The following is a 17,215-nucleotide window of genomic DNA, read 5'->3' on the forward strand; positions in this document are numbered from 1 at the left end:
GGGGTGTCCCGGCTGATACGGGACAGTTGGCGTCCCTACTCCCACCCCGTCTCGCCCTCTTTTACTTCCCTACGCCCCACCTGGAATCAGCCAGTTCCTCTCCACCCCAGTCTCCCAATCCTGGTCAGGGTGGGCCGGATATCCTGTTTCCCTGCTGGCCCTTAACAGAAGATGCTTTGGAAATTAATAGAAGATGCTTTGGGAAAAGTCCTGACCTGCAATGTCCTCTGTCCATTCCATCCACGGTTGCTGCCTGACCTGCTGAGTTTCTCCAGCACTTGGTATATTTACACGGCAAACACAAAATGCCGTTCCCTCCACAGTTGCCGCCTGACCTGCTGCGATCCTCCAGCACTTTGTGTGTTGGCCGCGTAAATATAACTTGTTTGACACACAAGAGACCTGGGTTAGATATACCAACCTATAATTCAATCCCAGCTATCCGCTATTCCAACACTGAAACCTTCAATTAGGCTGCTGCCTGGCGCAGTCAAGAAGTCACTTATATTTCTATAGCACGTTTAAAAAACAACTCTCGTTGGCCAAAGTGCTTTACATTGGTGGAGGTACTAACGTTATACAACAGTGGTTCATAGATTAAGTACATCCATAAATACATACATATAGCCCTCACTCGGAGGACGCCAAGAAAGGCTTGGGAGTGGAGATGAGTCTTAAGTCTCGGCTTAAAGGAGTCGATGGAGGGGGCAGTTCTGATGGGAAGAGGGATGATGCTGTTCCACAGTGTAGGAGCTGCAACCGCAAAGGCTCGGTCGGTCGCCCCTGAGCTTCTGCCTAGACCGCGGGATGTTCAGTAACCCCAAGTCGGCTGATCTGAGGGACCTGGAGGTGGTGTGGTGGGTGAGCAGACGTTTGTTGTAGGTGGGGGCAAGCCCGTTATGGGCTTTGTAGACTTGAAGGAGGATCTTGAAATGTATTGTGAACCGCACAGGGAGCCAGTGGAGAGAGTTCTGTCAGGATCGGGGTGATGTGATGTGGTCCCTTTTTCGGGTGCCCGTCAGGAGTCTCGCTGCCCTGCGGCGTTTTGGACCAGTGAAGAAGCCATGGTTTACATTAGCTGCCTTGTCATGGCTTGAGCTGTCTGCTTCTCCCTGCTGAATAACCAATCTGCTGCGTAGCTCCATAATACTGCAGCACTGTGCGTCTGTGTGGCGTCTGTCAAAAGCCTTCGATTGGGATTCTCTATTTTTCTCTCCTGCACGCTATAAATAGCTGCCTTTTCCCCCCAACTCTCATTCATCTCTCTGGAGGAATAGATCGGGTGGAGTCTCTTGCCCAGAGAACCAGGTTTAAGGTGAAGGGGAAAAGATTTAATAGGAATCTGAGTGGTGACCTTTTAACAGTTGGATGTGTGGAATAAGACAATAGACAATAGGTGCAGGAGTAGAGGCCATTCGGCCCTTCCGACGTAATGCAGCAGCAGCGCCTCGCCCGTGGCCCCGTTGGTCGGCAGCTCGGCCAGCTGTCCGACCTTCAGACCTTTGCACTTCTGCTGCCCAACCGACACCACCCCTCCTTCTCGTGGCCGATTATCGGTTCATGAGTTGGACGGGGCACCAGACTTTGCGCGCGATGTCTTGCGGGCCGAAACTCTGGCTGGGCTTTGTGTGCAGTCCAGCACCTGGGCCAACTCGTCATTCACCGTGGGGGTCAACAAATTGTCGTCGGGAACTTGTCCCTTTATGTGCCTGATTTGGGAGTGAGAAAGTTGGCGACCCATTGCACACCTTCCTGCCAATGGAATATTAACCGGTGCAGCGTGAAACTGTGTGTTGATCTCGATATGACTCATTCTTATCAAGCTAGATAAATAGTCAAACCTTTTGTCAACATTAGGCTGAGCAGGCTAGGTCTCTGTTCCTTGTGGCGCGGGAGGATGAAAGGTTATCTTATACAAGCGTACAATATCATGAGAATAGATCGGGTAGATGCACAGAGTCTCTTGCCCAGAGTAGGGGAATCGAAAACCAGAAAATGTAGCTTTAAGGTAAGGTGAGGGGGGGGGGGGGGAAGAAAGAGTTAATTAGATGCTGAGGGGCAACTTTTTCATGCAAAAAGTGGTGGGTTTATGTAGGGGCAGAAATCCTGGGGGGGGGGGGGGGGGGGGAGCCGCCTCCTTGCTTTTGAGAAGTGGGGGACAACCCCCCCCACGTTTTGTAATCCGGACTTTATCAGACGCTTAATAAGGGCTGAATCGGCCAGTTCGCGGGGCCTTTCATCGCCCGGCTCGGCTTAAAATCAAACCGCTGCATCGAGGCAATCGAGGCTCCCGATGTTGAAGCCCCCGCCGGCCGATGAAAGACCCCCCCCCCGCGAACGGGCCAATTCAAGCCCCGCGATTCAGGGCGGACGAAGCTGCTGTCGCTGGAGTTCGGAGTCGGTCACCAACCAGGTCAGCTCCCGATGTTACCGTCCACAGGGCCCGCGGCCGAAGCCGTGCGTGTGCGCGGCCACCAAAAAATTGTGTCCCCCCCATGTTTTAATAGGGATTTCCGTGCCTGCCTGGGGTCAGGATTGAATCTGGGTCTCTGGCGCTGTAAGGCAGCAACTCGCTCTACTGCTGTGCCGGAAGTAGGGTATCGGAAAAAGATCGGTGGCAATTTTTCCCCCAATAAGACCGGGCGTTCTCCTGGTTAATTCGTCCCTTCCCACCCAAACCACCCGTTCCCACGGTACTTTTCCCTTGCAACCGCGGGAAATGCTACACTTCTCGCCTTGCCCTCCCCTCCCCCCTCAAATCCATCCAAGGCCCCGAGCGGTCGCTCGCTCCAGGTGCGGCAGAGGTTCACCAGCACCTCCTCCAACCTTATCTATTGCATCCGCTGTTCTAGGTGTCAGCTGCTCTACGTCAGTGAGACCAAGAGCAGGCTTGGCGATAGCTTTGCCCAACACCAATAACCAACCTGATCTCCCGGTGGCCCAGCACTTCAACTCCCCCTCCCATTCCCAATCCGACCTTCCTGTCCTGGGCCTCCTCCATGAGTCCCACCGCAAATTGGAGGAGCAGCACCTCATATTTCGCTTGGGCAGTTTACACCCTGGCAGTATGAACATTGACCTCCAATTTCAGGTAGTCCCTGCTTTCTCCTCCCCTTCCCAGCTCTCCCTCAGCCCACTGTCTCCGCCTCTTCCTTTCTTCTTCCCGTCCCCCCCCCCACCCCCACATCAGTCTGATGAAGGGTCTCAACCCGAAACGTCACCTATTCCCACGCTCCGTAGATGCTGCTTCACCCGCTGAGTTTTCTCCAGCATTTCTCTCTCTCTCCGGATATCCAAGGTCAGCCCTTGGCCTTCATTTGTAAAAAAATGATTAGCTGGTGAACATGTGGAGCTTTCTGTGTGCCAATTAGCCACTCTGATATTGCAGAAGTGCTTCAGAAATGTTTTGCCGGCAAAATGCACCAAGAGCAAGAAAGGGCTCGACGCAGATCAATAATTAAATTTCACTGAGTTTTATTTTAATTAAAAAAATCTCCCAAATGGAACCGAGAGGGCAAAAAAATAATCGAGAGACACAAGGAACTGACAAAAATGTTGGAGAAACTCAGCGGGTGAGGCAGCATCTATGGAGCGAAGGAAATAGGCGCCGTTTCTGGTTGAGATCCTTCAGACTTCTTTGACCCGAAATATCACCTATTCCTTCGCTCCATGGATGCTGCCTCATCCGCTGAGTATCTCCAGCATTGTTGTCTACCTTCGATTTTCCCAGCATCTGCAGTTTCTTCTTAAGCAAAGAACTGCAGATGTTGGTTTACATAAAAAGGCATGCTGGAGCAGACACAGAATGCTGGAGTAACTCAGGCAGGCAAGAAGGAATGGGCGAAGTTTCGGGCGGAGAGACCCTTCTTCAGTCTCTCCCGAAGGTTCCCCGTTGAAGGGGGGATCTTATAGAAACGTACAAAATTCTTAAGGGGTTGGACAGGCTAGATGCAGGAAGATTGTTCCTGATATTTAAGAAGGAACTGCAGATGCTGGAGAATCGAAGGTACACAAAAAAGCTGGAGAAACTCAGCGGGTTGCTGCTGCACCCGCTGAGTTTCTCCAGATTGTTCCTGATGTTGGGGAAGTCCAGAACAAGGGGCCACAGTTTAAGGATAAGGGGGAAGTCTTTTAGGACTGAGATGAGAACATTTTTATTCACACAGAGAGTTGTGAATCTGTGGAATTCTCTGCCACAGAAAGTAGTTGAGGCCACACAGTTCATTGGATATATTTAAGAGGGAGTTAGATGTGGCCCTAAAGGGATCAGAGGGTATGGAGAGAAGGCAGGTACAGGATACTGACTTGGATGATCAGCCATGATCATATTGAATGGTGGTGCAGGCTCGAAGGGCTGAATGGCCTCTACTCCTGCACCTATTGTCTATGTTTCTATGCAGAGTCCCGGGTTTTGATCCTGTGGAGTTTGCACGTACTCCGAGTCTGCGTGTCTTTCCTCCGGGTGCTCTGGTTTCCTTCCACGTCCCAAAGACTTGCCGGTTTGTGGGTCAATTGGCCCTCTGTAAATTGTTCCTAGTGTGTAGGGAATGGATGGGAAAATGGGATAAGTTCGAACTTGTGTGTGAACAGGTAATCGATGGTCACCATGCCGATGGGCTTGTTTCCATGGTGTGTCTCTGAACTAAACTAAGCACACAGGCAAAGGAGATTAGGTTGTTCATATTAGGTCAATCGTATGAGATTGTTAAGAGCTTGGACACGCTACAGGCTGGAAACATGTTCCCGATGTTGGGGGAGTCCAGAACCAGGGGCCACACACACAGTTTAAGAATAAGGGGTCGGCCATTTAGAACTGAGACGAGGAAACACTTTTTCACCCTGATAGAAAATAGGTGCAGGAGTAGAGGCCATTCAGCCCTTCGAGCCAGCACCACCATTCATTTAGAACGGAGACGAAAAAACACTTTTTCTCACAGAGTTGTGAGTCATGTTGAATTCTCTGCCTCAGAGGGCGGTGGAGGCCGGTTCTCTGGATGCTTTCAAGAGAGAGCTAGATAGGGCTCGTAAAGATAGCGGAGTCAGGGCATATGGGGAGAAGGCAGGAATGGGGTACTGATTGGGGATGATCAGCCATGATCACCTTGAATGGTGGTGCTAGCTCGAAGGGCCGAATGGCCTACACCTGCACATATTGTCTATTGTCTGTTGCCTAAACCTACAAGTGTGGGAGGAAAAGCAAGCGGAGAAAACCCAAGCAGGTCACGGGCAGAATGTACAAACTCTGTTCGGTATGACGGATGGCGGTGCTGGTTCGAAGGGCCGAATGGCCGACTCCTGCGTCTATTGTCTATTGTCTAATTGGCTTGGTGTAAATGTAAAATTGTCCCCCTTGTGTGTGTGTGTGTGTGTGTGTGTAGGATAGTGTTAGTGTGCGGGGATCGCTGGTCGGCACGGACTCGGTGGGGCCGAAGGGCCTGTTTCCTCGCTGTATCTCTAAACTAAACTAGTGTGTGAACGGGCGATCGCTGGTCGGGCTAGCACGGACTCGGTGGGCCGAAGGGCCTGTTTCTGCGCTGTATCTCTAAACTAAAATAGAAAAAGTGGTGGGGGAGCTGGGCCAAGATTCCTGGCTGAGCTATGCGAGTGTACGAGCATTTGCAGAGAAGGGTGTGTCTGAGTTGATCCTTGCCCTCTGGAATTGCGATGCGCATCTCCACCCATGCACCAGAGCGTGCGTGCGTCCGTTTTCACACGGGCGGCGGGAGGGAACCTCGGAGCCAGCAGGAAGTTTGTGTTTGAAAATTTAAAACAGCCCAATGACTGCACCGCAAAGCGATTTGTCTCAGCAGCGAGCAGCAGGGCTTGGGGCCAACTGCCTGGCTTGTCTTGGCGTCTCTTCCTACTCCTGAGCCATCGTAAAAAACCAGAGCTGTCGTGCGTTCCAGTTAGCCGAGTGTCTCGACCCGAAACGTCACCCATTCCTTCCTGGTTTCTTGGTTTCCTGGTCCTCCAAAATATTCCAAATGGAATTTAAACTGGTGAAGGGAGGGCTTAAACCAGAAAGGCTGATCTCTCTCCCCATCTCTCTCTCCCTCTCCCTTCTCTCTCTCGCTCTCAGTTGAAGGAATATTGGTTATCAATGGCTCTCGCCCTCCCTCCCCCCTCCCCCTCCCCCCCTCCCCCCCCCCCCCCTCCCTCAGGAAGGGACAGCACCCCTCCCCCCCCCCCCCCCCCTTCCTCCGCAACGGCCGGCTCGCCGGACGGAGGGGAGAGGGAGGGGGAGGATCTATTGTCGTGGAGCTCCAGAGACCCGGGTTCCATCCTGACCTCGGGTGCTGTCTGTGCGGAGTTTGCACTTCCTCCATCTGTTCATAGAAACATAGAAACATAGAAATTAGGTGCAGGAGTAGGCCATTCGGCCCTTCGAGCCTGCACCGCCATTCAATATGATCATGGCTGATCATCCAACTCAGTATCCCATACCTGCCTTCTCTCCATACCCCCTGATCCCCTTAGCCACAAGGGCCACATCTAACTCCCTCTTAAATATAGCCAATGAACTGTGGCCTCAACTACCCTCTGTGGCAGAGAGTTCCAGAGATTCACCACTCTCTGCGTGAAAAAAGTTCTTCTCATCTCGGTTTTAAAGGATTTCCCCTTTATCCTTAAGCTGTGACCCCTTGTCCTGGACTTCCCCAACATCGGGAACAATCTTCCTGCATCTAGCCTGTCCAACCCCTTAAGAATTTTGTAAGTTTCTATAAGATCCCCCCTCAATCTTCTACGGAATCACAGACGTTCCTGTGGATATCGTCTGTGATTCTGACCACATCCCAAATGCGCGTGGGTTTGTAAGTTAAATGGCTTCAGTAAAATGTCCCCCGAGTGCCTACACACATAGAAACTAGGTGCAGGAGTAGAGGCCATTCGGCCCTTCGTAGGTTGATAGAGTTGTCTTGCACTTGCCGCCACAGCGAGAGGACTCGCCAGCCAACTTCTCATTTCAAGTCAAGTCAAGTCAATTTTATTTCCATAGCACATTTAAAAAACAACTCTCGTTGGCCAAAGTGCTTTACATTGGTGGAGGTACTAACGTTATACAACAGTGGTTCATAGATTAAGTACATCCATAAATACATACATATAGCCCTCGCTCGGAGGACGCCAAGAAAGGCTTGAGAGTAGAGATGAGTCTTAAGTCTCGGCTTAAAGGAGTCGATGGAGGGGGCAGTTCGTTCTGATGGGAAGAGGGATGATGATGTTCCACAGTCTAGGAGCTGCAACCGCAAAGGCTCGGTCGATCGCCCCTGAGCTTCTGCCTAGACCGCGGGATGTTCAGTAACCCCAAGATGGCTGATCTGAGGGACCTGGAGGTGGTGTGGTGTGGTGGGTTAGCAGACATTTGATGTAGGTGAGGGCAAGCCCGTTAAGGGCTTTGTAGACATAAAGAAGCATCTTGAAATTGATTCAGAACCTCACAGGGAGCCAGTGGAGAGAGTTCTGCCAGGATCGGGGTGATGTGATGTGGTCCCTTTTTCGGGTGCCCGTCAGGAGTCTCGCTGCCCTGCGGCGTTTTGGACCAGTTGCAGGCGGGACAGGGAAGATTGGCTGATGCCAGTGTAGAGGGAGTTGCAGTAATCGAGGCCGGAGGAGATGAATGTGTGGGTGATCTTTTCCAGGTCATCAAACTGGAGGAATTGTTTTTATTTTAGCTATCGTCCGAAGCTGGAAGCTAGCTTTTACCACGGCATTGACTCGTTTGTCAAATTTCAATGCCGAGTCAAATAGTCAAGGTTTTTGACGTGAGGTTTGGGGTAAAGGGCCTGTCCCGCTTGCATGCGATTGCATGCGTTTGGCGTGACCAAACGGAAGCAGAATTAACACGAAGTTCGCGCGTGACACAATTTGCGTAATTCTTACCAATCAGCTGGGCAGGAGGCGGGACGACTGAATTTGGGCGTCGCACGGCGTCAGGCAGTTACGTCATCACGCAACGCCATGTGCTAGGCGTACGCCGTCAAGATGTTGCGTACGACGTCATGACGCTGCGTACGACCGCAATGCGCCGCGCGTGAAGATTTCGGACATTGTTAGATTTTTGGAGCCCAGCCCCGCACAACTCCGCGCTTATAAGTGGGACCGGCCATGCGGTGCCCGTACGCCTCAAGCGACCACGAGATCGCGTAAATTTGCGAGCCAAGGTCGCATAAGTGGGACAGGCCCTGAAGGCTTCCAATGCTGCCTGCTATCATTTTGATTGAGTCCGAGGAGCCGAGTCTCGCCTTCCTTTCAGTCTCAGTTTTAGCCGTGCGTTTCTGAAACTCAATTCATTTTCCCCACTCCCCAGTCACTTGGAATTTGTTTTCATCAAAGCAAGCTTTTGTTCTGTGGCCTGGCCAACAAAACTAAACACAACTCGGAGAAAATGTCCTGCCTGGATTGTTGTTTCCGATAACTCACCAGGAGACAAAAACCACTGTGAAATAATACAGCTTGAATGAAATGGCTGAACAATGTCGGCTATCGGCAGCTACTGCAGTTATCTAGGCCACTGTCCTGCACATTAAACCGAGGAATTCGTTTTAAGGGCCTGTCCCACTTGGCAGTCATTTGCGCCTCGTATGTAAAAAAGGTCGACGAGCCACAGTTTAAGAATAAGGGGTCGGCCATTTAGAACAGAGACGAGGAAACACTTTTTCTCACAGAGAGTGGTGAATCTGTGGAATTCTCTGCCTCAGAGGGCGGTGGAGGCAGGTTCTCTGGAGGCTTTCAAGAGAGAGCTAGATAGGGCTCTTAAAGATAGTGGAGTCAGGGGATATAACCATATAACAATTACAGCACAGAAACAGGCCATCTCGGCCCTACAAGTCCGTGCCGAACAAAATTTTTTCCCCTTAGTCCCACCTGCCTGCACTCGTACCATAACCCTCCATTCCCTTCTCATCCATATGCCTATCCAATTTATTTTTAAATGATACCAATGAACCTGCCTCCACCACTTCCACTGGGAGCTCATTCCACACCGCCACCACTCTCTGCGTAAAGAAGTTCCCCCTCATATTACCCCTAAACATTTGTCCCTTAATTCTGAAGTCATGTCCTCTTGTTTGAATCTTCCCTATTCTCAAAGGGAAAAGCTTGTCCACATCAACTCTGTCTATCCCTCTCATCATTTTAAAGACCTCTATCAGGTCCCCCCTTAACCTTCTGCGCTCCAGAGAATAAAGACCTAACTTATTCAACCTATCTCTGTAACTTAGTTGTTGAAACCCAGGCAACATTCTAGTAAATCTCCTCTGTACTCTCTCTATTTTGTTGACATCCTTCCTATAATTGGGCGACCAAAATTGTACACCATACTCCAGATTTGGTCTCAACAATGCCTTGTACAATTTTAACATTACATCCCAGCTTCTATACTCAATGCTCTGATTTACGGGGAGAAGGCAGGCACGGGTTATTGATTGGGGACGATCAGCCATGATCACAATGAAAGGCGGTGCTGGCTCGAAGGGCCGAACTGCCTCCTCCTACACCTATTGTCTATGTTTCTGCAAGCCCAGCCGCTCCATTTAAGAGGCTTTTAGATCGGCAAGGGTCTACAGGGAACGGAGGGAGGAAACTGAGGGCAGTGGAGATTGTGTCCGACACGGACATTGTGGGCTGAAGGGGTCGATGCTTGCTGTGTTATATTTTCTATGAACAAGGGCTCTATGAGAACCATGAGACAAGGAGTCAGTCAGCCATGCTATCTGTTATTCGTTAACTCTGGAATAAAAGCTAAAATCAGTCATTATGACTGTGAAACGACGCTGTCCATCATTAAAAACTCATCTGGTTCACTTACACCAGACCCGTAGTCCCCATCTTAATCTGACATTAATTTGACTAGCCGACTTAATTGTGCTGTGAAAATGTTCCAGCGAGCCAGTTAAGAGAGAAATTAGGCACGAGGTAATAACAGGGGCGGCCTGCGAGCAGCGGGTAGAGCTGCTGCTGCATGCCGCCCGAGACCCGACTTCCATCCTGCGCAGAATCTGCCCGTTCTCCTTGTGGCCGACCGCGCGGGACTTCCCCCACATCCCAGCGATGGGTGGGTTTGAATGGTCGTGGCACCCCCCAAGTACAGGGTCTTGGTGAGACCACACCTGGAGTATTGCGTACAGTTTTGGTCTCCTAATCTGAGGAAAGACATTCTTGCCATAGAGGATTTGAGTCTAGGAGCAGGGAGGTTCTACTGCAGTTGTACAGGGTCTTGGTGAGACCACACCTGGAGTATTGCGTACAGTTTTGGTCTCCAAATCTGAGGAAGGACATTATTGCCATAGAGGGAGTACAGAGACGGTTCACCAGACTGATTCCTGGGATGGCAGGACTGTCTTATGAAGAAAGGCTGGATAGACTTGGTTTATACTCTCTAGAATTTAGGAGATTGAGAGGGGATCTTATAGAGACTTACAAAATTCTTAAGGGGTTGGACAGGCTAGATGCAGGAAGATTGTTCCCGATGTTGGGGAAGTCCAGGACAAGGGGTCACAGCTTAAGGATAAGGGGAAATCCTTTAAAACCGAGATGAGAAGAACTTTTTTCACACAGAGTGGTGAATCTGTGGAATTCTCTGCCACAGAGGGTAGTTGAGGCCACAGTTCATTGGCTATATTTAAGAGGGAGTTAGATGTGGCCCTTGTGGCTAAGGGGATCAGGTGGTATGGAGAGAAGGCAGGTACGGGATACTGAGTTGGATGATCAGCCATGATCACATTGAATGGCGAATGGTGCAGGCTCGAAGGGCCGAATGGCCTCTACTCCTGCACCTATTTTCTATGTTTCTAACAAGGCACGACTCTATGGGCGAATACTCACGACCGTACAGGCTTCACCCCGCGACATGTCATAGGTTATCCATTTATGTGAGGTTATCCATTTTGGTGGCAAAAACGGGAAAGCAGACTATTATCTAAATGGTGGCCGATTGGGAAAGGGGGAGATGCAGCGAGACCTGGGTGTCATGGTACACCAGTCATTGAAGGTAGGCATGCAGGTGCAGCAGGCAGTAAAGAAAGCGAATGGTATGTTAGCTTTCATTGCAAAAGGATTTGAGTCTAGGAGCAGGGAGGTTCTACTGCAGTTGTACAGGGTCTTGGTGAGACCACACCTGGAGTATTGCGTACAGTTTTGGTCTCCTAATCTGAGGAAAGACATTCTTGCCATAGAGGGAGTACAGAGAAGGTTCACCAGACTGATTCCTGGGATGTCAGGACTTTCATATGAAGAAAGACTGGATAGACTCGGCTTGTACTCGCTGGAATTTAGAAGATTGAGGGGGGATCTTATAGAAACTTACAAAATTCTTAAGGGGTCGTTCAAGGGTGTAGACGAGAACAGAAGAGGTGAAGAGGTCCAAAGCAAGCGCTGTCTGTGGAGAGCGCTCGGCATCGCCAAGGACTGCTCTCACCCCAACCATGGACTGTTTACCCTCCTACCATCCGGGAGGCGCTACAGGTCTCTCCGTTGCTGAACCAGCAGGTCGAGGAACAGCTTCTTCCCGGCGGATGTCACTCTACTCAACAACGTACCTCGGTGACTGCCAATCACCACCCCCCCCCCCCCGGACACTTATTATTATTTATTCAAATCATTTGCTATGTCGCTCTTCCAGGGAGATGCTAAATGCATTTCGTTGTCTCTGTACTGTACACTGACAATGACAATTAAAATTGAATCTGAATCTGATGGGTCGGGCTGGTTTAGAAACATAGAAACATAGAAACATGGAAATTAGGTGCAGGAGTAGAGGCCATTCGGCCCTTCGAGCCTGCACCATTCGCCATTCAATATGATCATGGCTGATCATCCAACTCAGTATCCCGTACCTGCCTTCTCTCCATACCCCCTGATCCCCTTAGCCACAAGGGCCACATCTAACTCCCTCTTAAATATAGCCAATGAACTGGCCTCAACTACCCTCTGTGGCAGAGAGTTCCAGAGATTCACCACTCTCTGCGTGTGAAAAAAGTTCTTTCTCATCTCGGTTTTAAAGGATTTTCCCCTTTATCCTTAAGCTGTGACCCCTTGTCCTGGACTTCCCTAACATCGGGAACAATCTTCCTGCATCTAGCCTGTCCAACCCCTTAAGAATTTTGTAAGTTTCTATAAGATCCCCTCTCAATCTTCTAAATTCTAGAGAGTATAAACCAAGTCTATCCAGTCTTTCTTCATAAGACAGTCCTGACATCCCAGGAATCAGTCTGGTGAACCGTCTCTGCACTCCCTCTATGGCAATAATGTCCTTCCTCAGATTTGGAGACCAAAACTGTACGCAATACTCCAGGTGTGGTCTCAGGTGTGGTCTCATCCAAGACCCTGTACACAACTGCAGTAGAACCTCCCTGCTCCTAGACTCAAATCCTTTTGCAATGAAAGCTAACATACCATTCCTTTCTTTACTGCCTGCTGCACCTGCATGCCTACCTTCAATGACTGGTGTACCATGACACCCAGGTCTCGCTGCATCTCCCCCTTTCCCAATCGGCCACCATTTAAGGGGATATGGGCAGGTGGGGCATGTGGGTTAGCATGGACAAGTTGGGTTGAAGGGCCTGTGGTGACGGTGTGTGGGTTTTTTTGCAGTGAAGACAAGGCCGAGGACAAGGAGCAGGCCAGCCAGCGAGAGAAGCTGGTGAAAGTGAAGAAGCACAAGAAGAGGGATGAGCGCGAGGAGGAACGGGAGGACAAGGTGCGGGAGCCGCCGCAGCCGGCAGAGGCTCTGCTGCCCGAGCCTGCCGACGGTGCCAACGCCGAGACTGCCGAGCGGGAGGGGGCGGTGGCGGCCACCCCCAAGCCCCGCCGCTCGCTGATCCGGGACCGGGGGCCCCTGTACGAAGACCCCACGCTGCCCGAGGGGTGGACCCGCAAACTCAAGCAGAGGAAGTCGGGCCGATCGGCGGGCAAGTACGACGTCTACATCATCAAGTGAGTATAACCCTGCACCAGGCACTGCCTACGCTGACTAACATTCGCTCCATTCTTTCAACATATGACAGTCCTGCCATCCCGGGAATTAACCTGATGCACTCCCTCAATAGCAAGCATTGCAGGAAGATTGTTCCCGATGTTGGGGAAGTCCAGGACAAGGGGTCGCAGCTTAAGGATAAGGGGGAAATCCTTTAAAACCGAGATGAGAAGAACTTTTTTTTCACACAGAGAGTGGTGAATCTCTGGAACTCTCTGCCACAGAGGGTAGTTGAGGCCAGTTCATTGGCTATATTTAAGAGGGAGTTAGATGTGGCCCTTGTGGCCAAGGGGATCAGAGGGTATGGAGAGAAGGCAGGTACGGGATACTGAGTTGGATGATCAGCCATGATCATATTAAATGGCGGTGCAGGCTCGAAGGGCCGAATGGCCTACTCCTGCACCTAATTTCTATGTTTCTATGTTTCTATGTCAGTCCTGCCATCCCGGGAATTAACCTGGTGCACCCCCTCAATAGCAAGCATGTCCTTCCTCAAATTTGGAGACCAAAACTTCACACAATACTCCAGGTGTGGTCTTACCAGGGCCCTGTACAACTGCAGAAACATAGAAAATAGGTGCAGGAGTATGCCATTCGGCCCTTCGAGCCTGCACCATTCGCCATTCAATATGATCATGGCTGATCATCCAACTCAGTATCCCATCCCTGCCCTCTCCATACCCCCTGATCCCTTTAGCCACAAGGGCCACATCTAACTCCCTCTTAAAGATCATCCAACTCAGTATCCCATCCCTGCCTTCTCTCCATACCCCCGATCCCTTTAGCCACAATCAAAATTGAGTACAGTTTTGGTCGTCTAATCTGAGGAAAGACATTCTTGCCATAGAGGATTTGAGTCTAGGAGCAGGGAGGTTCTACTGCAGTTGTACAGGGTCTTGGTGAGACCACACCTGGAGTATTGCGTACAGTTTTGGTCTCCTAATCTGAGGAAGGACATTCTTGCCATAGAGGATTTGAGTATAGGAGCAGGGAGGTTCTACTGCAGTTGTACAGGGTCTTGGTGAGACCACACCTGGAGTATTGCGTACAGTTTTGGTCTCCTAATCTGAGGAAAGACATTCTTGCCATAGAGGGAGTACAGAGAAGGTTCACCAGATTGATTCCTGGGATGTCAGGACTGTCTTATGAAGAAAGACTGGATAGACTCGGCTTGTACTCGCTAGAATTTAGAAGATTGAGGGGGGGATCTTATAGAAACTTACAAAATTCTTAAGGGGTTGGACAGGCTAGATGCAGGAAGATTGTTCCCGATGTTGGGGAAATCCAGAACAAGGGGTGACAGTTTGAGGATAAGGGGGAAGTCTTTTAGGACCGAGATGAAAAAATAAAATTTCACCAGAAAGTAGTTGAGGCATGTTCATTGGCTATATTTAAGAGGGAGTTAGATGTGGCCCCTGACCACGGGTGCTGTCTGCACCGAGTTTGTACGTTCTCCCCACAACCTGCGCGTATTTTTCTCCGAGATCTTCTGTGTCCACTTTCAATAGACAATAGGTGCAGGAGTAGAGGCCATTCAGCCCTTCGAGCCACCACCGCCATTCAATGTGATCATGGCTGATCATCCCCAATCAGTACCCCGTTCCTGCCTTCTCCCCATATCCCCTGACTCCGCTATTTTTAAGAGCCCCATCTAGCTCTCTCTTGAAAGCATCCAGAGAACCGGCCTCCACCGCCCTCTGAGGCAGAGAATTCCACAGACTCACAACTCTCTGTGAGAAAAAGTGTTTCCTCGTCTCCGTTCTAAATGGCCACCCCTTATTCTTAAACTATGTGTGGCCCCTGGTTCTGGACTCCCCTAACATCGGGAACATGTTTCCTGCCTCTAGTGTGTCCAAGCACTGAACAATCTTTTTCAATGTTTCAATAAGAAACCCTCTCATCCTTCTAAACTCCAGAGTGTACAAGCCCAGCCGCTCCATTCTCTCAGCATATGACAGTCCCGCCATCCCGGGAATTAACCTGGTGAACCTACGCTGGGCTCCCTCAATAGCAAGAATGTCCTTCCTCAAATTAGGGGACCGAAACTGCACACAATACTCCAGGTGTGGTCTCACCAGGGCCCTGTACAACTGCAGAAGGACCTCTTTGTTCCTATACTCAACTCCTCTTGTGATGAAGGCCAACAGGCCAAAACTGCACACAATACTCCAGGTGTGGTCTCTCCAGGGCCCTGTACAACTGCAGAAGGACCTCTTTGCTCCTGCACCTATTCAACTCCTCTTGTTATGAAGGCCAACAGGCCAAAACTGCACACAATACTCCGGGTGTGGTCTCACCAGGGCCCTGTACAACTGCAGAAGGACCTCTTTGCTCCTATACTCAACTCCTCTTGTTATGAAGGCCAACATGCCATTGGCTTTCTTCACTGCCTGCTGTACCTGCATGCTTATTTTCAGTGACTGATGAAAGTCTATCATGCTTTCACGAGTTTATTGTGTTCCCTTTTTGCTCTCTGTGTCTGCAGCCCGCAAGGGAAGGCGTTCCGTTCCAAAGTGGAGCTGCTGGCGCACTTCGAGAAGGTGGGCGACACCACCCTGGACCCCAGCGACTTTGACTTCACCGTCACGGGCCGCGGCAGCCCGTCGCGGAGGGAGAAGAGGCAGCCCAAGAAGCCCAAGAGCCCCAAGGCCTCGGGCACGGGGAGGGGTCGGGGCAGGCCCAAGGGCAGCGGCAAAGACAAGATGGTGCGCAAGGGCAGCGTGTCCAAGAGGCTGTCGGACAAGAGCGCGGCCAAGCTCCTGGTCAAGATGCCCTTCTCCGCCCCGCTGCTGCCCCCGCCGAAAACTGAGGGCGCCACCTCCTCCGCTTTGGGGCAGCAGCCCCCCAAAGCGCGCAAGGGGGTCCCGGGTAGGAAGAGGAAGTCTGACGCCAACCCGCAGACGGTCCCCAAGAAGAGGGGCAGAAAGCCGGGCGGCGGTGGTGGTGGTGGCGGTGGCAGTGGTGGCGGCTTGGGCGGCGGCGGAGGAGGAGGAGGAGGAATCGGGGGAGGCAACGCCGTGCCAGCGCCGAAGAAGAAGGCGGTGAAGGAGTGCGCGGTCAGGCCGGAGGAAGTCACCCTGCTGCCCCTGAAGAAGCGCAACCTGGGCGAGGAGAGCTCGCCGCTGAAGAAGCGGAAAAGCAGCCGCATATTCGACGAGGACGCTGGCGTGCCGCCGGTGCTGGGCGGGACGGCGGCGGAGGGCGGCGGCGCGGGGCCGGAGCTGCCCTTGCCGCTGCCGCCATCGTCAGCAGCAGCAGACGGGGGCGAGAGGAGCGGCAGGGGACAGAGGGGCGCCCGGGACGGCAGCCCCAAGGGCCGGGGTCCCGCCGCCGCCACCGCCGCCCTCAAGAAGGAGCCGCCCCGCCCGGCCGAGGCCAAAGAACCGGGACCCGCGGAGGCATCGGCACAGGAGGCCGAGGGCTCCCGAGAGAGGGGAGGGGGCTGCTGCCCCCCCCCGGAACCCAGAGACTTGAGCGGCCGGCCGTGCGCGGAGGACAAGGACAAGCTTCCCCGCGGCCGTGCCGACCCCGACCTGCTCCCCACAAAGACTGAGATCCCCGACAAGGGCCGCCCCGTCATCTCCGCCCGCGAGGAAGCGGCCGACAGCCGGGCGGCCGTGTCCGAGAGGGTTAGCTGACTCTGGACGGGCGAGCGTCGGGGATAGGAACTCGACAAAACAAACGACAAACAAACAAACAAACAAAAAAAAAATGTAACCCCCAACGAGGCAGCTGTGGTGTCTTTTTTTTCCTCGTTTGTGAGTAGGGCTTCTGTGAAGGGGGAGAAAAAAAAAATACCGGCGGCTTTTTACAGACCCATCGGAGCTCGGACCACCTCGGACGTTTGTGTGGGGCAAGATTTAATTTCTGATTTCCTCCTTTTCGAAGTGTTTGCAAAACTGTCTGGTGGTCAAAACATGTCGCGTCTGTCTTTCTGTGTTTTTGCTCGGCCCTTGTTGACGATAGCCAATCGAGATTGGGAACCCTCCCCTTACTCTTTTCCCCCCTACCCCCCCCCCTCTCTCCCTCCCCTCCCCTCAGAGGAAGGGGGGGTGGCGGGAGAAATGAAAAGCTTTCTGTGCCTTCTGCGATGTGACTGTGTATCTCACCCTTGGGGGGGGGGGGGGTTAAAACCAGGGACGGGTCTCAAAGACTCGCCCCCTCCCCTCCCCTCCCCTTTATGGCCAAGCCAGACCGAGGAGACCTATGGTAGATCGGGACGGGATGGGTTTGGTTTTGGGG

The 17,215-nt window shown here is 51.9% G+C and overlaps 1 protein-coding gene across 2 annotated transcripts in view; it reads left to right on the forward strand.

Moving 5' to 3' along the window:
- mecp2 (methyl CpG binding protein 2) overlaps window positions 1-16,983 on the forward strand; it is a 57,241-nt gene extending 40,258 nt beyond the window's left edge. For both annotated transcript variants that reach the window (XM_055666084.1, XM_055666083.1), the window contains exons 2-3: window positions 12,592-12,933; window positions 15,459-16,983. In XM_055666084.1, coding sequence (XP_055522059.1) covers window positions 12,592-12,933; window positions 15,459-16,611 — 1,495 coding nt within the window. In that variant the 3' untranslated portion in view covers window positions 16,612-16,983. The remainder of the gene's footprint in view (window positions 1-12,591; window positions 12,934-15,458) is intronic.
- Window positions 16,984-17,215: the final 232 nt, after the last annotated feature.

Source organism: Leucoraja erinacea, unplaced genomic scaffold, assembly GCF_028641065.1.
Source record: "Leucoraja erinacea ecotype New England unplaced genomic scaffold, Leri_hhj_1 Leri_188S, whole genome shotgun sequence".
In the NCBI taxonomy this organism is placed as follows: Eukaryota; Metazoa; Chordata; class Chondrichthyes; order Rajiformes; family Rajidae; genus Leucoraja; species Leucoraja erinaceus.